This window comes from Convolutriloba macropyga, chromosome 11 (genome assembly GCF_964194025.1).
Source record: "Convolutriloba macropyga chromosome 11, txConMacr16.3, whole genome shotgun sequence".
Classification (NCBI taxonomy): Eukaryota; Metazoa; Xenacoelomorpha; order Acoela; family Convolutidae; genus Convolutriloba; species Convolutriloba macropyga.
In genome coordinates this window covers 29,044,864-29,069,703 of record NC_134478.1, presented here as the reverse complement: position 1 = coordinate 29,069,703, position 24,840 = coordinate 29,044,864, and the positions used below count along the sequence as shown (strand labels likewise).

At 37.1% G+C, this 24,840-nt stretch overlaps 1 protein-coding gene across 1 annotated transcript in view; it reads right to left on the bottom strand.

Moving 5' to 3' along the window:
- Positions 1 to 649: 649 nt before the first annotated feature.
- Positions 650 to 24,840, bottom strand: part of LOC142349616 (uncharacterized) — a 58,082-nt gene continuing 33,891 nt past the window's right edge. The window contains 3 exon segments of the mRNA XM_075401301.1: positions 650 to 1,706; positions 1,708 to 6,757; positions 12,260 to 14,307. Of these exon segments, the coding sequence (XP_075257416.1) occupies positions 921 to 1,706; positions 1,708 to 6,757; positions 12,260 to 14,307 (7,884 nt within the window). The 3' untranslated portion in view covers positions 650 to 920.

Here is a 24,840-nt window from a genome sequence, read left to right as displayed (position 1 = left end):
AAAAATTCATAAAATCTCAAAAAATAGGTGAATAATTGTCGCAACTTTTTTTCTCAAAAACTCGTTTTTTGTGTTTTTGTACTAATTGGATGCATTCACAAAACGATAAGATACGTGTTTTCCAATGACACACTTGAGAATTGCTTTTTGTAGTAAATGATTGAATTGGACCAAAATTTAAGCCAAATTTGATCAAAAATTAGGCTAATTTGCCTGAAATTGAGGGTAGAATATTGCGGGTTAAAAACTTTAAAACTTTTCCAGAGAAGCAAAATTCCTGAAATTTCTTTTTTAAGCGCAATTCTAGACGCAGAGACCTTCAAATCGATACCACATACGCTAGCCTGAGATGCCCTCAAAAAAGTAAAAAATTGTCTGAACAAAAAAGTGGACCTGGCGTAAAGTCCTCCCTTTTTTCAAAAAAATGTAGGAACCAAAAGCACAAGCTTAAAGGACACAAACTAACAGTATTGGAATTATGCTCAAAATTATCTTCAAAAATGATGGCGTTGACAGCAAATTGCAATCTCTACGAACAAAACACCAAAATAAATTTTTTAAAGCACCCTATTCCCTTTCCAGTAAATTGTGATGGGATAATCAAAACAGTACGGGATAAACATAATGGATCCAATGTCAACTTGGAGAGTACGTATTTAAATAATGTATTGATTTGAACAATTTATACATAGAAATTTATATGTTGAAAAGTGCCAGTGAATTGTAAATGCAGTCAGAGCTGTATATAACGTGTCCCATAAAGCTAAAATAAGCGAACTGAGTTGGTTTTCGGTACTTTCAAGATACCATTTACAAACTCAATTGGATGTTTTGGCGTTTTTCGAACCTACGGTAACTTAAACTTTATGAGACCGACTATAAGTTATCAGTTTAACAGAAAATTCCTCATATGAGAGAAGTCACTTCCAGTGTATATTAAAGATGGGTAGAATCTGATCAACGTCTTGTATGATGACCATATGACTATAATTGTCAGCACCTGGATCGACCAGGTGGGAATCGTGTTGATCGCACAAAACTAGTGAACCGGGGCGCATATTTCCACAACCAGAAGCTGTATGCTGTCTTCCTGGTAGGACCCGGGCAACGATTAAGCTTCCGCCCTGACTTCCTGCATATCTAATTGATACTTTTGGAAACTCGGAGAAGTATATTCCATAACCATGAGCAATTCTCTGAATTTTGTCCAGTCGAAAATTTTCCTTCATAATCGGTTCGGGATCTGGCATTGGAGTGCCGTGAAACACTAAAATCTCTTTCCCAAGTTTTGAGCCCAGTCTTTGTTGCTTTGCTTTAAATTTGTCTTCAAGCTTAGGATTAATGTACAAGTCAACATGGCTGATTGTTGCATTCAGATTGTTTTTCTGAGCCAGTCTTAAAAACTGACTTTCTGCCAATCTGAAGAATTTATCTTTCCAATCATCAAATACGATTTCACGACTTGGTTCCAGTCTTATCTTCTGGAATTTTCCGGTTCGCCAGGGTTCATTCTGGTTTAAGGAAAGCATATTGGTTTGAGGTTCAAGGCTGAAGGTTACGCAACCAGTAACTGCAATATGAAATGGGTTGTAGATATAGTACTCAGAATAACCCTCGCCACCCGAGATGAATGCCGAATCAAACTGTCCATGCAAATCTTTGACGTCACGCGGTACATTTTGACCTTGAGTTATGCCTTTGCATTTTGCCGATCAATACGTCGCAAATTAACACCGAGAAAATAAAGTTCTCGCCTTTGAAATTCACTTCCGGGCTAAGCGAGAAAAAGTTAACTCTGCCCAGAAGAGGCTTGGGGCCTTTTTTACCACCTTGTTGTTTTATAAACTTCGAGTGGAACCCAGTATTTATATACTTTTCGACATTTCCCGGTGACTCAGTAGTGAAAAATAACATTTGCTGCTCTTTTCGTGGATCAATTAGATTTATTTGGTGTTCAACTAATCTTTTCTGGGCCATTAAGTTATGAACTTTGGTAATCTTTTTCATTTTGACAATGAATCCTGGTTTGATGACTAGGTACTTCATAACTTGATTTTTGAAGGCAAAGTAGTCCTGACTTGTTTCCGCATTTTTGGGGTCTAAGTCGTATTTGTACACGTTAGCTGACTTCGGGTCCCTCAAAGTGCTGTAATACTGCTTAAGCTGATCCCGTTTTTGCTTGATTTCCAATTTTTGTCGTTCTTCTCGCAGTTTCTGCTCCTGTTTTTCCTTTTCTCTCTGCTCTTCAATACATGGTTTACACTTTGCTTGTAAACAGTCTTCGTGGCACTTCTGAGAACAGGTGTGACCGCATTGTTCATGCTTTTTAACACAAGGCAGTTGGCATTGAAATATTTTCAAACTCTTCGTGCATGGGCCTGTACTGTCACTCCCGCATTTGTTGCAATGCCTTTGAGTTTTGCCTGTGCATGTCATTAACGATTCCTCCTGGAAGCATTTCTTGGGAATCGCAGTTCCACAAACATCGCAATCGAATTGAACTTTCTGTTCGCATGGGTAGTCGTGTTTGTGCTCAGGTTTACATGTTTTAACGCAGTTATGTTTGCAGGGCAACATTTGAGGACAGGGTCCACCGCATGGTGTAGTTTGCTCAGACTCGAAACATTTCCGGGTAAGTTTATTTCCGCACACATGAACAAATTCAACCTTAGCGGGACAATCTGATGAGTCATGCTTGTGAGGTTCCCCGCATTTTTTGACGCACAAATGCCCACATTTTTCAAGCGTTGCATTACAAATAGTTTTACATTGGTATCGCTCTTCTTTTTCGTGACATTTGCGTTTGTACAAGTGGCCGCATTTGAAGAAACGCATTTGAAGACTGGCTTCGCACTTGATTTCGTCTAGTTTCTGGTGGCATTGTCGGGTTAGAGGATTCTTGCATTTCGGGCAGGGTTCCGTGACTTCGACTCTGCATATGAGTGATGTGTTTGTTTTGTGACGATGGGCTGGTTGGCATGGCAAATAACAGTTGTGTCCACAATTTAAAGTTCGACGACATGGTCCCGAGCATGTTATATCTGTTTCATTTTGCAAACATTGTCGTAATAACGCTTGGCCACAATGGTGCTTGAATTCGACATCTTCGTCACATTGAGCTGACTTAGCATCATGCTTGTGTTCAGTTTCACAAGGACGTTTACATAAATGATCACACTCGACTAACTTCAGCCCGCATTGGTTTGGACATTTTTGATCTTGAGTTCTTTGGTAACATTTTCGGATTCCCTTGTGTCGCTTGCACTTGGGATAAATAAACTCGACCTCTTTTTCGCACAGAATGTCGCTTTCACTTTGATGGCACAATCTTTCCAGATTGCTTCCACATTTTTCACAAATAAATGGGATTACCTGTGTGCATTTTCCCATTTTGGAATCATGAATGTGACCACTTTGACATCGTTCCTTGCATGGATGACCGCAAGGCGTCATTTTCTTGAGGCAATCATGCCTGCACGTCTTATTTGCCACTTTCTCATAGCATTTCTTTTTGTCGCTATGATAGTTGCAGTGAGTGTAAGTGAATGAGACAATAACCTCACATTTGATATCTGACTCGTCTTGGTAGCACTTCCGGGTCAAACGATGTCCATTGTCAGGGCAAAGGAAGTCGATGGGTTGTAAACAGTGAGCATGGGTGTGATAATTTCCACAGATCTCTTTGCATAGATGTGGTCCTTTTTCTTCATCATTTTGGTGATACAAGTGCACACAGGGTTCTGGGCATCTAAAATAGTTTTTGTCTTCATGACATTTCTTCTTGCCCATGTGTTTGTTGCACTTATGCATGAAATCAACAATTTCATTGCAAACTTCGTGTGCTTTTGGGTGGTATGGCTGGCATTGACGCTTGCAATTATGTTCCTTGCATGGCATCAAAAAATCACAAATTTTGGGACAAAACGGCTGAGTAGGAAACAAATTTCCGACTTCCATCGAGTATGTAACGTCTTCGTGATTCTGACATTTGATCATCATCGAATCACCGACACAGCCGTCCTGGCTCATTTTTTCCAGAAACGGTTTCCAGACTCTGGAAGCCTCGCTTTTGTCCCGACCGGATAATGTCGCTGCGTTCCCAAGTAAGTACACACCAGATTTTGACCGGCTTTGAGCTACACATCGCCGATTCAAAATTCCGAGGAAACCCGGATTTCGCTGTGGATTGTTTCGAACCAGCGATACAATTACAATTTCATTTTCGTCACCTTGAAACATGTCAATAGTTTGAATATCGAGCCTGTTCTCAAAATTTTTGTCCTCTGGTGGAGGTTTTAGTCCTGGATCGGTCCTGGACAATTTGCGCAGCTCTGCCGTCTGACCTTGATAACCAGACAAAACTGTGATCAACTTCAACGGGTAACCGTTGAAGTTAGACAGAAACTTGACAAAATCAATTACAGTTTTAGCCTCTTGGCCATTTGAGTGACTGCGTCCAGACCTTTCTGGAAAATTGTGGTTCCAGAAGAAACAGTTTTTTTCTAGACAATTAACAGGTTTGTTATCGAAGACTCGTGGGTTGTCCAGTAAATCTGGGTAAATGTCCCGAAGGTACTTGGAAATGTCTGGTCGCATTCGATTCTGGGCTGCTAAAGTAGCAAAAGGAAGATTATTATTAATCAATCGCTCCATCATACTTACATCGAAATTGTATTTCTTCACTAACGTGAAGCACTCAACCTGCGGTCGTAGCTGCTGATGGTCCCCAATCAAGACCAAGTGTTTCACGTGGTCACCCAAAAGCGCGATTAGTTGGGCTTCATTTATTTCGGCTGCTTCTTCTACGATTATAACTGACGGCTTCACGGCGTTCAAAACGTCATTGCGAATTGCAGCTCCAGTTATTGTCATTGCAATAACCCGCGCTTTTTTCAAAGCTTGAGCCTCGCGTGAATTTTCAATTTTTTTGATCTGATCACTTATGTTTTCATACTCATCGAATAATGTTTTCAACTTTGCAGCGGCTATTGAGCTTTGTTTAACCAACATCGCTTGTAAAAAGTGCAACCGTTCTGTTTCACTCAGATCCCATGGGTTACTAATGTACTTCAAATTGTCCAGATCAGTTTTAGCGGCAATGATTTTAGAAACGTTTCCCAAACTTTGCAGGCATTTTGGGTACTTGGTAGCACCGTAAGGGTTGTCGGAACTATCATCACCCCAAGCAATCTTAGTCATAGGCAGGTTTTGGACTTGATCGTGGTTCATCCCGGCAGCCTCGTATCGTTCCTCAATCAACCTCTGAATGGCAACTGGGTCGTTCAGGAGCTCTTCAGGGTCGTCACCTTGTCTCAGATCTGATTGGTTGATTCTTTCGTAGAGTTTTGCTCTTTTGATAGCTTCGTACTTTTTGTTGCTTTCTTGACCCTGAATTTGAATGGTGACGTCATCAGTTGGAAGCCAAGCTTCGAAAGCTTCAAAAAAGAGCTTTTCCAGGTTTTCAATTCCGGGTTGATAAAATCGATCGGTGAGAAGGCAGAACAGAATCTGGCCGATATTTGAAAGACTGCCGAACTCTTTAACCAACTTTGACAATTCCCTACTAAACTGTTTATTGGTTTCAATCTCTGCAAAACGCCTGAGAAGATTTTCAATTTGCACATTGTCGAAGTGTTTCAGAGCAACTGAATAATCCAACTGCATACACTTGGCGCAGAATTGTTTGATAGCCTCTTTCAAGTCTTCGGCTAATTTCGTCCTTGTCCCATCTAATTCATGTTCAATCTTGCCTTTTCTGTCCATAAAATTGTGCAGTGAATATTTTTGCATCTCTGCATCTTTAGAACGTCCCCCAACCCGAATAAAAGAGCCATAATTGTTTCTGAACACTGGTCTATTTTGCAAAATGTGCTTTGAAAACTCATCCAAAGCATGGTTTTTGTACGTCAGGATCATGATAGGTCCAGTAATGGCTGGTTCACCCTCTTCGCCTTTCAAATCAAGCAACACATTTGTAAAATGGACTCCAAGATATGTCTTGCCAGTTCCAGGTGGTCCTTGGACAATCGCAATTCGGTTTCTAAGAAGATTTTTGATTGCGACTGTTTGACTTGGATCCAACACACTTGTTTCATCTTGATCAGAATCGAGACGCAGCATCGAATCGAAATTCCGCGCCAATCTACGATCTTCCTCACTATCTGACCTTGAATTGTCAGAGGAATAAGAAGGGAGGCGTGGGGGAGTGTCGCCTGCATAAAGGGTCCTGGACCGATGTTCTCTAGATCCAGATCCATAATCTACGTCACCAATTACAACATCAAGACCTTCTTCTTCAAGGTATTCCTCCACCATCAAAGACCTGTTATGTGGACAATCGTCAGATACAGTAGCGTATGAAAGACCTCGACGTTCCACACATTCACATTTGAACAATAAGCCTCTTCGGAAAGTCGAATTCGCATGCGGTGACTCGAGATTATAAGGCTGTTGACCAGTAACTAGTTCGACTCTAAACGGCAACGATTCCGCATTTAAGTTCTGAATTGATCTAAGGACCGGTTTGTAAGCATGGTAGTATGTTGGAGACTCCGCAATGACACAAGATCCGCTACTCCTGATCAATAATTCCAGTGCGTCTATGAATGACTTCTCGTTCACTTCACTGGCGTATTCCAGGAACACAGTGACATATCCGTTGTCCAGTTTGTCACCTCTGTGATACACTGTGGCCCAAATTATGTCGTTAAAGAGACCAGTGCTGGAGATGGCAACCAAATTGCCAAACATGAATGCCCTATGAAAACAAACGTAGAATATGTTTAAACTTTTGGAATTATTGGTAGTTAAGAAGAAAAAACAGTGTTCAGTTTTTCTGGACAATAACGGTCATTTTTCTTTAAATACTAAATAATAAAAAAATATCAGATCTTTTAAGTTTCTTCCCGTTGCCATATTTACAGCATGAATCCCCCAATCCATCAAAACTAGAGAAGAGTCCAGAGACGTTTTAGTACACTTTAGTTACAGCAAGCTGTCCCGTTGCGCATTAAGAGCCAAGCAGACAAAAGAAGAGTTTCACAAAATTAGCGAAAATGAAATAATAGCAATTAAATTGTAGATTTCTTGGTTTAAGGTTCTAAAACCAATACTTCCCATCAAAAGCGCAAGAATTACGTCAGGCATACCCACGCAAACAAATCACTAGAAAATCTTAAAATTCCGCAGTGTATAGGATAAAACATCACGCCGCTGCTTGCGCTAGTTTTGAAAACTTAAATGAATGTCTTGAAAAAAAAATAAATGAAACTGGGACAAAGTTTGGCCAATACGCAGAGCCTAGCAAGAGTTTTCTGATTGCCAACCCAAACCACTTTGTCGAAGCTCAACGCTGTTTTGATAAATTTGGTTAAAAATTGGTTACTGGAAAACGGTACTTTTTATTTGCCACAATAACAGTTTTGAACAGGTTAAGAACAACCACAAAAAAATTTCTTGTTTTCAGCTTTCACAAGCGTTTTAAGCTTTCACAAAATCAACCCATGAAGAATTAAACTTTAGGCTGCAAATCGCACCAGGATGCGAAAAATTCTTAAAACCCTTAGAACACAAAATACGAAGGAAAGTTTCATCTGCTCTCACAAAAGTTATGAATGTGCATGGCGCGATGCGTAGGATAGTCAGACAGCCAGCTTAGCACGGTGGAGTGGGAATATCGAACCCCACTTGCAAAACCAGAGAGCAATTCGACGTTTCCAGAGAATCATTAAAACTGATAGCAGATACAATTGTGAATGCAACGGAGTTGAACGCTGAGAAACATAGATCACACGTCCACAGAACAGGGCAGAATTTAATGCAGGAAATGGAAGCAGACCAATGTCAGCTAGACCTTGAAACTGTCAGAGCAGTTAACCAAAACTGAGAAAAGGCGGATGGAGGGAAACTTCAGAAGTGGTAATTCGTGTTCGATGACAACAAAAATTTCAGAGAAGAAATTTCTGCCTGTCCCAAGGCATAATAAAAAAAGTATCCAATTAATAATGAAAAACCAGTAATCAGAGAACACTCGGAGAATAAGCCAACTTTAAGAGCCGATCTATTAGTCAGGGGAGTATGGAGCCCTCAAAAAACTACCCTGTTTGATAACCGCGTCACTGACTCTGAGGCTCAAAGCTTAATTCAACAGAAACCCGGGAGACGTATCAGAGAACTGTGATGATGAGAAAGGAAAGAAACATTTTGAAGCATGTCTGGAAAACAATATCTTGTTTAATCGTTTACTCGCCTTGAGTACAGCTTTGGTGGCATGATGGCACGAGAAAGCAAAATTTTCCTGAAAGGACTAGCAGCTAGATTGTCGTCAAAATGGGAAAAGCCTTATGCTACAACTATGAGCTGAGAGCATCAAACCTGAGAGCACGCCGTGAGAGCGTCAACCTGAGATAATCAAACCTTTAAGAGATACGAGATGCAAAAAGCGATTGTTCCGATTCGAAGATGGCGCTTTTATTTCCTGAAGGTTGACTGCTAATTTCAACATCAGCTACCTTGATCAATTGCCGCCCAACAACATGGGCACAGCGCCCGGCATTAATAATAGCTTTCCCAATGACAGGGGAAATTGCTCGAGTTGACGGAAAACAGGAAGAACGCAGTTGATGAAATTAACGAACAGGAGGGTGAAGCTAAACGCAATTAGTGGACTGTTGGTTTAAATTAGAACCATGTCATTAGATCGTTTTTACGTTTTAATTTACAAATATTTTTTCGAGTGCAAATGCTCAAACCTTATCCGGTCCTCATCATTTATCTCACTAATGGCGTTTTCTTTAAAAAACGGAGAAGTTTGCATTTTTAAGAGCATCGATGTAAAAGTAACGGACTTATAGGCTCCAGTGACCACAGATGTCTGACAAGGTGAATCATGCATGCTCTGATTTGGTTAGTTTCATTCAAATTTCTTTACACTAATATCAATTTTTTCTACTTGTCTTTCCTACATTCAGACCGCGCACCTGACGTCTAGAGATAACAGTAGCCAAAACCAGATCAGCTCAACTACCCGAGAAAATGACAACCTGACTAATCTCTTCCACCCATTCTTTAATAATCTCATTGAATTGAATAGAGCCGAGTAAACTAATCTTAGCACCAAATTGTTTCAATTTCGATTGATTTGTTTATCGAGATTGTTTATTCATTAACCAAAGAATCAACGCAGCCATTTATATAGCAACCGTAAGCTGCCAAAAATGCGCACGTACTCTTGTTCTATGTTCTCGAAATTGGGAACGTAGAGAAACCAATCCCGAAACACGATTAGAGATTTCAAATACTTTGTCTTCCCAACTTCCACAGATTACATTTCTGAACTACCAAATACGAACTCCTTTCAAAAAGTATTTTCGGTTTCACATCAGACTGTTTTTTAATAACTTTTGACTGCTATTTGTAATCCCCACTGCTCACTCGTTCCCGGGTATACAATTGTACAATTGGTACTTGTCTATAAGTCTACCACGTGGCCGCTGGTACGTTCAAGCAGAGAGATCAGCATGTCTACCTCTCATGAACGCAGTGATCTCCAGTCAAAGCAACTCAAATCGCTCCTCATCGAATCATGGGGAAGCCCAGTGAGTGAACTACGCAACCAAGTCGCTGGGCTTCCTCATCAAGCAGACTTTTGCAAAAACATGTGCAAAAACATTTGCAAGATCCACAAAAATATTGAGGATCCAATTTGCAATACAAACAAAGCTGCTAATATATGAAATGTGCTGATTGGGTGGAAAGAAGCAAGAGTTTTGAGATTTCCAGAGCCGTTGTCGAACAAAACGAGCAAAAATTTACGTCGGCATTTTGAAGATTAATACGGCAATCAATGAAAAAACACTTCTTTGCGTAATAATAATGAATTTCACTCAACTTGGTTCCACCAGGCTTATTAAGTCCCTATCGGGGCTTGAATTTGATTTCTCTCAAACACTGTCCATCCATATGGGTATGAATTAAAATAAAATTCTGCTTAGCTAAATCAAATAGCCATTCTCGGACTTCTCTTTTGAATTTGGGGGGACTTGTAGCTCTGTAGAAACAAATTACAACGGCAACGCTGGCGATATCTTTCTTTTGAACAAAAATAACTTTCTCGTTAGATCATGTTTTGGGATGTTCAATTCTCGTTTCCCAGAAATTCTTTTGCCCAAAATGGAAGCTACATGTCACAAAACACCAAGCTCCATAAAGGCAAAATTATATGAAATTGGGAGTAAAGTTACTGAGCGACAACAATCATTGTATTGTTTCTCAGTAAGATGACTGCCTGAACGTACATATTTGAGACTTTCTCTAAGGCTTTTCCATTTGTTTGAGGATAGTTTTACTGACAAACCAAATATGTGATACATAAAACGATACTGATATTAGGTAACTTTTGACTAGATTGCATTTTACTGACATTTCTGTTTCACTTGGAATTCATCCCTTTAGATGTGCAAGCATCTGATTACTTTTTTTCTAGAGCGATACTCAATTGATAGTCTCACGAGAAGTTTTCTGAAGATATATGCTCAGGTTTTTGAAGAGCGTTTTTAGTGAGAAAGTATCGTTGGTGGCAAGAAGCAATATTTGATTGTTTTGATTTTATCGTAAGGCAAATTGCACGCTTTCAAACTTATCGAAATCGATTTTTAATCTATTCCCCTCGCCTCAAGCAATATCATTTTGAATGTCTTGTTTCAGCTGCATTTTGTTGTTCACAGTGCTGATGATTTTTGTGTCATGCGTGTATAATGGCACTCATTGACAAACATTTCGGGTAGGTCGTTATACGAAAAGAAACACTGTACAAACTGACCCTTGAAACTCATCGTTGGTGACCAGTCAAATGTCAATTTTTTTCAAAAATACTACAACTAGTTGCTGTCTGTCAGTCAAATATCATGCCTCAAAATCATTATCGAACCCCAATTGGCATATTTTTTAAAGTATGACATTGAAATTGATGGCATCAAAGGCTTTTGCTATGTCGAGATACAATGTCATTGGCATTTTGTTTGCGTCAAGTAACTCATACAGTATGTTGCAATAGAGAAGCAACCGAGTAATGGTTGAATGATTTCTCTGTATTGCTCTACGCAAAGCTTTTGTTGCAGAAGAATTGAGAACTGTCTAAACGTCACACCCTCAAATAGTAGTGACAAGGAGCTGAGCATAGCAATCGGTAGGTAACTGTTGATATCTAACTTGCTATCGCTTTTGAAATAGATTCGAATTGCACTTTTTCCCACAAAGTGGGAAACTCACATTTGCTAACACAGCAACTAAAAGTAAATAAAAGGGGATTCGAGATATACGGTAAAGAAAACATGAGAAACTTTGGGCTCATTCCATCATTAGCACCACTACGTATGTTTTGACTTCATTGCTTAGAGCCCCTTCGCTAAACTGAATGTCATCAAGAAATATTTCTGGATTTTGATTTAATTGAATACTAACTTCAGAATTGTCTTCAACAAAAACATTAAAAAAATAGTTGCTAAAACATTCTGCAATGCTCTTGTATCTAAAAACATTGTTTTCCATAACTATTATTTTCTCAAGCAGAGCTGGCTGTTTTGTAATTTGTCTCATCAATTGATATGCATCGTTTGTTGACCATACCTTGCTCCTCTCAAAGAAATTTTGCTTGCCATTATTCAGAAAAATGGATAATTGTTCACTGATCCCTGAAATTTTCTCTGCGTTTTGTATATTTTCCTTATTTGTTCTGAGTTTATTTTCTCAGTGGCAACTGTTATAGGACGCCTTCCCTAACCATCTGTGAGATGGAGTTGCAACCGAAGAGGCTAGTTCTAATTTACATTAAAAAGAATCAACAATGTTATTAATTGAGTTAAATGAAGACATTGGAATATTAAAATTGGTCTGAAATTCGTCACAATTAGCTTTACCAAATAAATACATTGAAAAAATTTCTCGACCCTGATTTGATGGCTATCAATTGTATACCTCATAAAAATCAATCACAAAAATTCACCTTGCTAAATAAACGTGCTTAACTTTTGAATTTGTAAACTTATGTCTGTGATTCCAAACCTGCAAGTCACATGTGAAATGCTTATTTCTATTACTTTATCTAGAAACCTCCCGAAAAATTAGAAATATTTGGACATATTAACTATCAAGCTTTATATGCCATGCTTTTTAGAGTAAAATTAAACATTTTTATAGTAACCTTGGGTTAGTTCTGTTAAACGTTTGCTCGATGTTATAAAGATGATTTGATACAACTGACCTGCTGTCCAAGAGATTATTGTTATTCGAATTTTGCCGCCTCAAAAGCTTCGCAGTGACCACAAACACATTAGACATAGACCTCTGAACAAAGCTCAAAGCAAAAAACACCCCATCAGTCGCCACATTCATGTCTCTAAAGTCCAGGTCACCTTTCAAGTAGTTCCTGATCCCAACAAGCAAGTTGAAGAAACAGTCATAACGCAACAGGTTAAAGTACGTCTCTACGTAAGACTCGACTGAATCGTATGCTCCTTTGGTAACCACTGGACTTATGTTTAGAAATGACCTTTCATCCACCATAATTTGGTTCAGCTCTTCAGTTGTGGGCACCAACTTGATCTCTTTGTATGTCATGTCTTCGACCTTAACCGCGAATGGCTTCGTTATGACCTCAATCAAATCCAGGTAGAACTTTGTGTCGAATGCTTTTGGGTTGGCAGCTAGTAGTTTGTGAACTTTGCGACCAATTTCAGGGCAAATTCTCACCACTTCGATCAAAAAGTCAGAAATATTTTGAAGGCTCAAAATTTGGGGATGATCTGAAGTATCATTGCTGGCCAAATTTTGCAACCCAATGTTTGGTCTCCCGGAAACTATAAAACTGTGTAAGGCATGGTTTCTGTCGAAAAATCCTTCGTTCGCTAAAACCTCAATCAGATCTTTGTTGTAGTGATTGCTAAAATGGTCCAAGCAGAAATTCATAATTCGCATTGTCGCCTCCAATACAACTTTCGTGGAAGCAGGAGTTGACAGTTTATCTGACTTCGAGGAAAATGCCTTCAACACTGCTTTTACAGGTAAACTATTTGAAAACTGCTCGACTAAATACTTCTCATGTTCTTCGTCCGAACTCAGAAAAAAGTTCATGTTGTTGGCCATGGCAAAAATACTGTTAGCTTGTCTACTTTTCTCGAAAGCCAATTCTTTGAGAGAAGCATGTTCTATGCGCATTTTCTCAGCATTTCTTGGATCAATCGAAACTTGCAGAACATCGCCACGGGCCAAATCAATCCCAAGGTTAAGTAAGTTGGAATAAAAGAGAACCAAGTTATCGTCTCTGAAAATTTGAAGGGGCAACTGAATTTTCGGTTTCACGTGACAAAAATTCTTCTGCGGGTTGAGCGTCACAATAACGGCATCACAAATTATATGAGATTGCTTCTGGTTGTCTTCAGAAAATTGCCTCAGTTTAGAATCATCTGGCAAGCACTGGTTGTTTGTGAAGGCTCCGCTAATGTTGTAGATTTCTTCCTCCGTTCTCATGTGTTTCAAAGCTACGTTTATGACCTCGTATGTTTGAGATGTTTCATTTTGCGGTTCGTTGGAATTTATTCGAACAGTGAAAATAACATGTGCTTTTTCACTCAGAACTAGTGAAGTTAGAGAACTTTTAAAAGCGCTGAGTTTGAAATAAAATCTCCCGTCCGATGCTAGATTCCTCACTTCCGCTTGTTCTTTTTGGTCAATTAGAATAAATCCGTACGTCTCGTATAGTTTCAAAACAGTTCCATTCACTCCGTTGTAAAACTTTGGCTGAACTGAATCCAATTTTTGTTGTTGGTTGTTTGGCTTGAGTTCTGGGGTTTGTTTGCTTTGAGGCTGAATGTCTTTTTTGACTTTGTGTTTCGGTTTGCTGGCAGTAAAATTCTGATTATTGGCTGAGCTAGTTGACGGGCCCGGTTGCTCGTTATTTCCTGGGGTGCATGGTGTCAGAAACCCTACACCATCCGCCAGACTTGGATTCCTCGGAAAGTCAGAAAACCCAGCATTGTAGTTGTTTCCATTGTTGGTTGCATTAGAAGCCCACTGAAAATTATCAATACCGGGGTTAAAATTCGATCCTCTTTGGACCCGGAAAGGCGGCGGTTGCTGTCGTGGTTGACTTCCTTGGAGTAGAGTTCCGTACCGATTTCCTCGATTGGAACGACTTTGAGATCTGGCATTTGGTTGTCTTTTCCTTGACGATCCTCGTGGGATTTGGTGATCACTATTAGGATAGTTACCTCTTCTTGGATGATTTACTTGTCTTGGGTTCCGAAACGCTGGCTATAAGCACAAAAACTTTTGATAAGTACACGGTAAGGTATGGATTCTTTGCAAAACAAAATTTTACAACGCTAGAAAGTATTAGGGAGCTGGATCTTTGATCAAAAAGGTCAGCAGAATGCCTAAACAGCAGCATTGACATGATTGAGTGCAAACTTAAAAATAACAAAAAGGATTGCATAAACCTTTGCGTGGCACAGAATGTTCCTCTATTCGCATTTGACTATGTATCATACTACCATATCTGAGAAGACAATAAAGATACGTTTGATTTATCACAACATATTGTTTTTAAAAGGTGCCAAGAAAACGGCTAATGTTTTTTCACCTCCAATTTGAAAAAAGGGGAAATTGAGTTTGCAGAGTAACCATCAATTTCGATCGAATTACTTATTTGATCACTCTTTTCAGAACAGTTATAATAATGTGCTGCTGTTCTAACAACATAAACCAGACAAATTTCAACTCTTTCTTGTCATTCATAGTTTTGATTGCAATTCATCATTTAATCCTGCCTCTGTTTGTAATTATGAACAGACACCAACAATTTTAACAATTTTGAATACTTTCGCTTAATGAAACCAACTTTTAACAATTTTGAATACTTTCGTTTAATGAAACCAACTTCAGCGAACAGTACGCCCAGAACTGTAGTGAAGTCGGAATTCAATTAATTCCTCTGGCTTTCGAAACGTTTGGAGGATTTTCAGAGACACTTCGTAAGACCCTCAAACGAATCGCTACTCTCGCTGATAACAGAAATTTGCAGCCGGCGGGGTTGTTGGTAGCCTTCAGTAGTTTATCTCAATCAGTCTCTGTTACAGCAATTCGGGGATCTGCAATCACGCTCCTAGCAAAGGATGCGAGATTATAGACACACATGAAACTGGAGCAAATCTTTGAATCCTTGTTGCAGAAGTAAAGAGGCGAGTCGGCTTTGAATAGTGTGTCATCCATGGGCGGGGAAAATCTGCACTGATAAGTCTTTGACTCACCCAATGAGTGGGGAGCTCAAAATTTAATGCACCATCACACCAGCTGTAACTCAGTGGCGGGTGAAAATTGATTGCCCAGAACAGGAAGTTTTACCTCAAACAATTTTCCCAAGAAGGAAACGAGTGTGATTGCATGGGTGATTGCATGGGTTGAACTGATATAACAATGATCGTTTATACACCAAGATTTTCTAATTAGACAGATGCAACTTAAAAAAAAAAGAAAAAAGTTCAAACATTCCTTTTCGAGAACAGATGCTGCTGAGGTGCTGCCTCTGTTTGTAATTATGAACAGACACCAAAAATTTTAACAATTTTGAATACTTTCGCTTAATGAAACCAACTTCAAAGTTCATCTTTGAAAATCGGTGCTGCTGAGGGGCAAATCTTTCTTTTCATAGGGAATAGACAAATGTACCAGCCTTCAAAAAATAAAATATATTAATAAAGTTTTATCAATATTCATGAAAAACCCAAAAAAAAATGAAAAACGAAAAATCATATAAAAGTTTTGACCTAGCCTTGCAGACACTAAAGCGTATTTTATAGAGCATAATTGAAGTCAGAGAATTTCTGTCTTATGTAACATGTTAAAGTAATTTGATTTAGGCTAAAAAATAGAGCCAGTAGGCAAAGTCGTGAAAACATTTGCCGCAACTTTGCTAAACAGTTCATCGGATGCTTTCCGGTCCCTAAATTGATACAGGAAAGACCATTGTCCTTTTGCAAGTAAACATTAGTTACAAAATATTTTTTGGTACGATTGGTTTGTTTAATCTTTTGTTGCATTGAAGGTGAAAATCAAAACTTGAAAAAAGTACAAATCCACACGAACAACGAGAAAAAAAAAATTTGGATCATTTGCAACCCGCTCTTCGACCCAAGGGCCAACGATACGCTCTAAAACCTCTGAGATTTTTCAATTACTATTTTAAGAGAAATCTACGGAAGATCGGATGAGGGCGTGTCACATATTAAAAGCGAACAGCGACTGATATTCAAAATGACTCAGCCATCTGTAAGTTTGTCTTTTTTGACGCAAACTGAAAGCTGCAAAAAAGAAGACTCAGAAGGGTAAGCCAATTTTCCTAAATGAACGATTCCCAAAACTTGAAGCAGAGCTTTGAGCGGAAGCCAACAAAAGGGGATTTATCGCCTCTAAGAAAAATTTTTTGCGCTTTTTCGATGCTAGTAGCGCTTTTTGGATGCTCGTATAACAAAATAAAAAAAGATACGGGATTTCAAAACATCAATGATCTTAGCGACCTGCAAACGGTTAAAAACCCAAAAAAGAGAGAACCATTAAGAGATATATCTACATGATAGTGAGAGAGGAACTGACGATAAACAACTGAATTTGAAAAGGAGATTACGCGTCGCATATTTGGCTAAAGTTTTTCAAAATTGATGCAATAAGGCGCCTTGTTGATATAAGCACTTTTCAACTTGATATGAAATGTTCTAAACATGGTGAACAAAAGGTTCACTATTTGAGGGCTGCAATTACGCGCCTGAGGTTGTTACTCTTGAGTTAGTCTTCAAAGGTTAGTCTTTAAGGTAAAAGGCACAAACAAGGCCATAAAAGAGACAGAATTAGTTGAATAAAACATTTTATCTATTTTTGTAAAGTTCCCTTCACATCCAAATTCACTTAAAAAACCTCAGACAGATTACTATTTGTATACAATGGTTAGCTTTTTGTTAGTCTAGAACTCTTCAAAGATAAGTTAGAAAAATCATATTTACTACAAAACATTAGATCCATTACAGAAAACTTATATTAACTACAAGCTTTAGTAAATTAATCTCGTCTTTTAATTTTAGGTTTTTGCCGTTAGCAGTTTGCCCAGAAGAAACCTGGACCTAAGATGAAGTAATCAGAGTTGATATCAGAGTTGAAACAATTGGAACTTACAGCTGCCAATATTGTAAATTTTTATCAATAAAAATATCTTTTCCATACGTTGAAAATTGTGATTACCGCAATTTGAAAAGCTCAGTTTTTCTTTGAAAAACTCAGGATGGTTGTTCATAGATCTTCTGCTGTCACCTCAACATAAACCATCACTGTAAACTTTCTAATGTTGAGCATTTGCAAGATGTTTTGAAGTCTTTTGATCTGAAATATATTGAGAATGAAAATAACAGTGGAAAAATTAAGAAAACCAAAATGTGAATTGACGCAATTTTTACGAACGTAAATCTAGATCTGAGCCTCTTACATACAGCTGCAATGAATCATTACTCACTGTTCTTTAAGAATGCTGACTACCAAGAGACCAGCTTTAAATATGAAAGCAATGAATGGGAAGTGAATTCTTAAACACTGGTCGAAACTGAACAATGCTTATGAAATCGGAAAGACATTTTAATTTGCAGCATGAGATACATACGTTTAAAGACTCCCTTAACATCTCATTTGTGACACAAAAATGACAAATTTCTAGCTCTTTCTTAAAAAATGTGATTAGAAATTCTTACCTGAAAAAAAGGTGCAAAAAGAGTCAGCAACAAAAGTCATGAGTGAACAACAAAATAATAAATTTAGCATTTAAAAAACAACAAAGCTCCACAGTTTCTGAAATTTAAATTGATAGGCAAAACTTTTCCCAAGAAAAGCAAAATTTTTCCACTCTTTCTTATAAATCCAAATAGATTTTTTTAAAATATTAAATCTGCTGGATTCAAATGAGTTTGCTTTGAGACAAAAAAGAAGTGCATTTGATCTATTGGACCAGTTTGTAGAAAACGCCAGAAACAATTTGCAACAAACCTAAACGCTATTATGCATTCTCTATACATGATAAAAGCATTCGATACAGTTGCTCATTGCATTGCTGAGAAAAATATCCGTCAAAGCATTGACGTGACCCATACTCAACATAATGGAACCGTATTTAAGTGAAAGAAAGCAGATTCTTTGAAATAGTTCCCGCAGATCGAGTACAAAAGAAGTTACATTTGGTTTTACTCAAGGCTAAGTTTTGGGACCACTACTCTTGATAATATATGTCAAAGATCTCAAGAACAAATGCAGCAACTTCAATTGGACACGATACCCGGAGGATACTGCCTAGCAAACTCAAAAAACATTTGCCACAATCTGCTTTCGGGTGACAAAAACAAGTTAAACCATTTTCTTAGTGATAACCTACTCTCAGTTTTGAAAAAACATCAAGTCAACCGATGACCAGCACAAACAGTTCAACTACTTTGACAATAAGCAGTTTTGCAATTAAGACAAGTACAGAAGCCAGATATCTCAGTTCAACGTGAAATTTTAAGGAACATGTCAGATAAGTTAATTTAAATTTGCCGATTTTCATAAGTTTACTTCACAGATTGAGTCTCATTTTAAGCATCAAACAGCTCGTATATGTGTTCAAATCACACGTGCAACCTTTTTCAATATGGAGTACTAATCTATTGGAAATTCGAGCAGGAAATTAATCGATTGATTGAAACAAGGATTAAGCAACTAACTCAAATAATATTTCAAAAGGAAAGCTGGCAATCAAGTGAAAATCAACTGGATAAAAATAAAATTTTCTTAGCTAAAGATCTGCAAGAGCTATTGAAAACTTTAACAAAAAGAATAAGGCCTGAACACTAAAATAATAACTTTATCAGATTTATTGATGATCTTGAACTGAAAAAACTTACAGCAGATCAGAAATAAAGACACATTATACGTTCCTTAGAAATTATATGCAAGGAAATGCCAACATCGCTGAATTTTTTTAAAATTTTTTCAACATTTCTGCCTTCTGTATTACATAAACAAAGGTTCTCGTTATTTGTATCCTCCATATCAGTTCATAACAACAAAACTGAATATCTTTTCAAAAGATTAGGCAAATTTATCAGCCTTAAAAAATATAATAAATTGATAAAGTTTTATTCATATACTTGAAAAACCAAAAAAAAACGAAAAACGAAAAGTCATAAAAAAGTTTTCACCTAGCGTTGCAGACACTGAAGCGTATTTTATAGAGCATAATTGAAGCCAGAGAATTTCTGTCTTAAGTAACATAATAAAGTAATTTGATTTAGGCTAAAATATAAAGCCAGTAGGCAAAGTCGTGAAAACATTTGCCGCAATTTTGCTTAACAGTTCATCGGATGCTTTCCGGTCCCTAAATTGATACAGCAAAGACCATTGTCATTTTGCAAGTACACATTAGTTACAAAATATTTTTTGGTACGATTGGTTTGTTTAATCTTTTGTTGCATTGAAGGTGAAAATCAAAAACTTGAAAAAATACAAATCCACACGAACACGCAACTTAGAGCCCAATAAAGATATACGAGAAAAAAAATTTGGATCATTTGCAAACCGCTCTTCGACCCAAGGGCCAACGATACGCTTTAAAACCACTAAGGTTTTTCAATGACTATGTTAAGAGAAATCTACGGAAGATCGGATAAGGGCGTGTCGCATATTAAAAGGAACAGCGAATGATAATCAAAATGACTCAGCCATCTGTAAGTTTGTCTTTTTTGATGCAAACTGAAAGCTGCAGAAAAGAAGACTCAGAAGTGTAAGGCAATTTTCCTAAATGAACGATTCCCAAAAATTGAAGCAGAGCTTTGAGCGGAAGCCAACAATAGGGGATTTATCGCCTCTAAGAAAAACTTTTCGCGCTTTTTCGATGCTAATAGCGCTTTTTGGATGCTCGTATAACAAAATAAAAAAAGATACGGGATTTCAAATTATCAATCATATTAGCGAACTGCAAACGGTCAAAAACCCAAAATAAAGAGAAAACCATAAAAAGATATATCGAAATGATAGGTGAGAGAAAAACTGACGATAAACAACTGACATCTCCTGATCCCAAGAAGCTTTTCAAGAGATAAACCTTCGAAAAAAGTCTAAAATACTGATAAGGTTTTCAAAGAACTATTTGAATTTTAACAGTCGTTTTTGTTCCACCAAACTTAGACCTGCGTTTAGATTGGGGACTCAATAGCCCTATAGTTTTGTCCTTCTCAAACATTTCAATTAAAAAATAGTAAAACTTTACGGTTTTTTTGAAAAATTGAATAGGAGATTACGCGTCGCATATTTGGCCAAGGTTTTTCAAAATTGATGCAAAAAGACGCCTTGTTGATATAAGCACTTTTCAACTTGATATGAAATGTTCTAAACATGGTGAACAACAGGTTCACTAACTGAGGGCTGCAATTACGCGCCTGAGGTTGTTAGTCTTCACTTAAACTTCCAAACAACTGATCTGTTTTTGAAACGTTCACTTCATATCCACCTTCACTAAAAAAACTCTAGCAGATTGCTATTTGTATACAATGGTCATCCTATTTTTAACCTAGACCTATTCAAAGGTAAGATAGGAAAAATCATTTTTCCTACAAAACGTTAGATCCATTACAGAAAACTCATATAACCACAAGCCTTAGTAATTTGTGTAAGTTTTTACTGTTAGCAGTCTGCCTAAAAGAAACTTGAACAAAAGGAGAAGTGAACACAGAGTTGATATCAGAGTTGAAAAATTGGAACTTAGAGCGGCCAATTTTGTAAACTTTTATCAATTAAAATATCTTTTCCATGCATTGAAATTTGTCAGTGCCGCAATTTACATGACAACGAACACATCAAACGAAAAAATAAGAACAAGTGTACAGACTCATTTTGAGAAGTTGCTAGCTGAGGATGGTTGCTCATAATCTTCTGCTGTCACCTCAACATAAACCATCACTCTAAACTTTCTAATGTTGAGCATTTGCGAGATGTTTTGATGTCTTTTGATCTGAAATATATTGAGGATGAAAACTACACCAGAAAAATGAAGAAAAGCAAAAACTCGATTGACGCAATTTATTCCAAAGTAAACCTAGATTTGAGCGTGTTACATACAGCTGCAATGAATCACTATTCACTGCTCTTTAAGAACGCTGACTACTAAGGACCAGCTTTAAATATGAAAGCAATGAATGGGAAGTGAGTTCTCAAAACTTGACGAAAGTGAACCATGCTTATGAAATCGCCAAAAGACATTTTAATTTGCAAAATGAGATACAGACGTTTAAAGACACCCCCAACATCTCATTTGCGACTTAATAATGGCAAATTTTTAGCTCTATCTTATCATATGAGAATAGAAATTGTTACCTGAAAAAAGGTGCAAAAAGAGTCAGCAACAGAAGTCATGAGTGAATAACGAAATAATAAATTCAGCACTTAAAAAACGACGAAGCTCCACAGTTTCTGAAAACTAAAGTGATACGCAAAAGTTTTCCCAACAAAAGCAAAACTTTTCCACTCTTTCTGATAAATCAAAATTGATTTTTTTGAAATATTCAATCTGCTAGATTCAAATCAGTTTGCTTTCAGACAACAAAGAAGTGCATTTAATCTATTGTAGCAGTTTGTAGAAAACAACCGAAAAAATTTGCAAAACAAACCTAAACGCTATTGTGCTTTTTCTATACATGATAAAAGCATTCGATACAGTTGCTCATTGCACTGCTAAGAAAAATTTCCGTCACAGGCTTGAAGTGACCCATACTCAACATAATGGGACCGTATTTAAGTGAAACAAAGTAGACTTTTAGGAATGGTTCCCAAAGATCGAGTACATGGAAAGTTACTTTTGGTGTTCCTCAAGGCCAAGTTTTGGGACCACTACTCTAGATAATAAATGTCAGTGATATCGCGAACAAAAGCAGCAACCTAATCTTGAGACTATACGCAGACGATACTGCCCAGCAACCTCAAAAAACATTTGCAACAATCTGCTTCAGGATGACAAAAAAACAATTTCTTAGTGATAATAGAATCTCAATTTTGAAAAAATAACTCAACCAGCACAAACAGTTTAACTACTATGACAATAAGCAGTGTTGCAATTAAGACAAGTACAGAAGCCAGCTATCTGGAAGTTCAACGTGAAATCTCAAGGTATATGTCAAATAAGAACTTCAAAAGCTTGTTTTACAGCTTAATTTTCGTTTTAAGCATCAAACAGCTCGTATATATGTTCATATCATACGTGCAACCTCATATTCAATATGCAGTAGTAATCTACGGAAACCCAAACAAGAAAACTAAAGAACTGATTGAAACAAATTCAAGTAAATCACCCAAATAATGTTTTGGAATGAACCCTGGCAATCAAGCGAAAATCAACAAGATAAGTATTAAAATTTCTTAGCAAAAGATCTGCATGAGCTATTGAAAACTTTATCAGTAAAAGGCCGGAACTTGAAAATGATAACTTTAACAGATTTATTGATGATTTTGAACTTAAAAAAACTTACAGCAGATCAGAAATAAAGACACATAATCATACGTTCCTCAAAAATTAGATGCAAGGAAATGCCAACATTGCTGAACTTTTTTAAAAGATTTTCTTTTTCATTTTTTCTGCCACTGTAGTACATAGACAAAGGTTCTCGTTATTTGTATCCTCCATAACAGTTCTTAACAAAAATATTGCAAAGTTAAAAAAGTTCTATAGCTCTATTTTTGTTGAGAATTTATTGTGCAAAAATACTGCTCCCAAAAAGCATCACCCGACTAGGCGTGGAAGCCTTCAGATGTTCTTTCAAAAGTGTCTGTAAATTAGTTCTGTCAACAAATTGTTTTATACACATAATTGAGAACAAATTGTTTTTGTTTTCAAACAATTGCTCTTTAAAGACAAATTGAGTAGGAGAATGAGTCAGGGAAACAAACCTGAAGAAATCAGTTTCTTATTGAGCAAAACTTTGAAAAAGCAACAAACGTAGTTGAGTTTTTTCACTAAATAAAAACAGAATCAGGATATGGACCAGGAGACACTAGTAACCTAACTAACAGACTACCCTTATTACTATAGCAGTTTTTCAACTCATAAAGCAAATGACCCTAAACCACTTTTTAAAAAAATACATGATAACAAACGTTATAACTTTCACCAAAAAGAATGTCAAATTCATCTGAACAATAAATCATAGGATACTGGTTGAACTAAGCATGTAAAAAAGCACACACACACAATACCAAGAGGAAAATAATGACAAAATAATTTTGAGAATATGAAATGGCATAAACTTTATTCAAGCACAACAAATTAAATGCCTTGAGCAGATCAAATTGTTTTGAATTAAAAGCATACGACGCTATTTAAAAAACCTAATGGGCACAAGGTAACACAAGGTAAAAAAATTGAGAGCAAAACTCAAAAACTCACAGAAATGCTAGGAGCAAATGTCAACTAAACCGTTAGGACATTGAAGAAAATGTTTATGCCTCGCTTTAAAAATGTGTCAAAAGTTTTTTTTTAGAAAAAATGTCACAATGCTTCACTGATATAAAATGATTCAATCCTCATTGGTTCATATTTTCACTGTGCTGACATCACACATATACAACAATAGTTTAATGTATAATGAAAAACAAGGGATCCACGTATAGATTAAAAATTTGCTAGTATTTGAAAATAAATTGTTTAAGTAATTAAATGCGTTGACCGCAAAATGAAACATTCGAGTAGATTAAGCGAAGTTTCACTTCTAAGAAGATGGGTCAAGTCATTTACATTATTATCACAGGAACCATACACAAACTGCAAATAAGCTGCAAATAAGGGCAGATCTCAGAAAATCTCCAATGCATCTCCGAAACGAATGGCATTAAAAATTAGGTGCGTGTTGAGTGTCACATAAATGCAATTCGGCAGCATGAAAACATATAATACCTTATATTAGCAGTAGTGATAAAAAATAAATTGAAGAGAAAATCACTGAAATGACGACAAAAAAACTGCACATGAAAGCAAACCCTCTCGAAGATCTGTTTTCTCACGCACTTTACAGTAGCATATAACCTTTTATTAATGTTTATTTTGCTCTATTTACAGTTCTACTTTCTCCAAAAGCAGGCTCGAAATTTGACTCATAATGTACAACAAACATCTAAATGTGTGAATTTAAAACAACAGCGTCGCAATACAATAAAAACTCAAAGCGACAAAGTGGTTTAAAGAAGCATATTTTGAGCCAATTTTCATGAAAACAGGTTGAATTGAAAATAATTTAGCCCACAATTTTAGCCAGAAAGGTCAGATCAAACAGTTCAACGAACCTCCTTTAACTTTAAAAGTAAAACAGATAACACTATGGTTAACAATTTTACCACATAATGGCTGAATTGATGTAAATTTCAAAAGCAAGGTTAGTTATTATCAATTGAGCTTAGCCCCGCGTAAAGTGCTAAAAAATGGTAAAGAGAAATGCAGATAATGGAAAACTGAAGTTGCGGAAAAAACCGCAAGGACAGTTTTTTGCATAAAAAGACACACTCAATCGCGATAATTTTTTGCAAGTTGCATTGAAGTAAGATGAGAAAAAGAACAAAGAGCAGTTAAATTTCTGTTTTCTTTTTCTGCTGAATCAACAGATTCTTTGTCAGCCTTCAACTCTCCGTTTTGCATTGTTTATTGCTATTTGTCCCTTAACGATTCAATTCCTTTTCAAAACTGTTCAGAGTTCGCAGGAATTCAGGCCAGAGAAAAAAAAGCAGACTTCTCGGACGTTA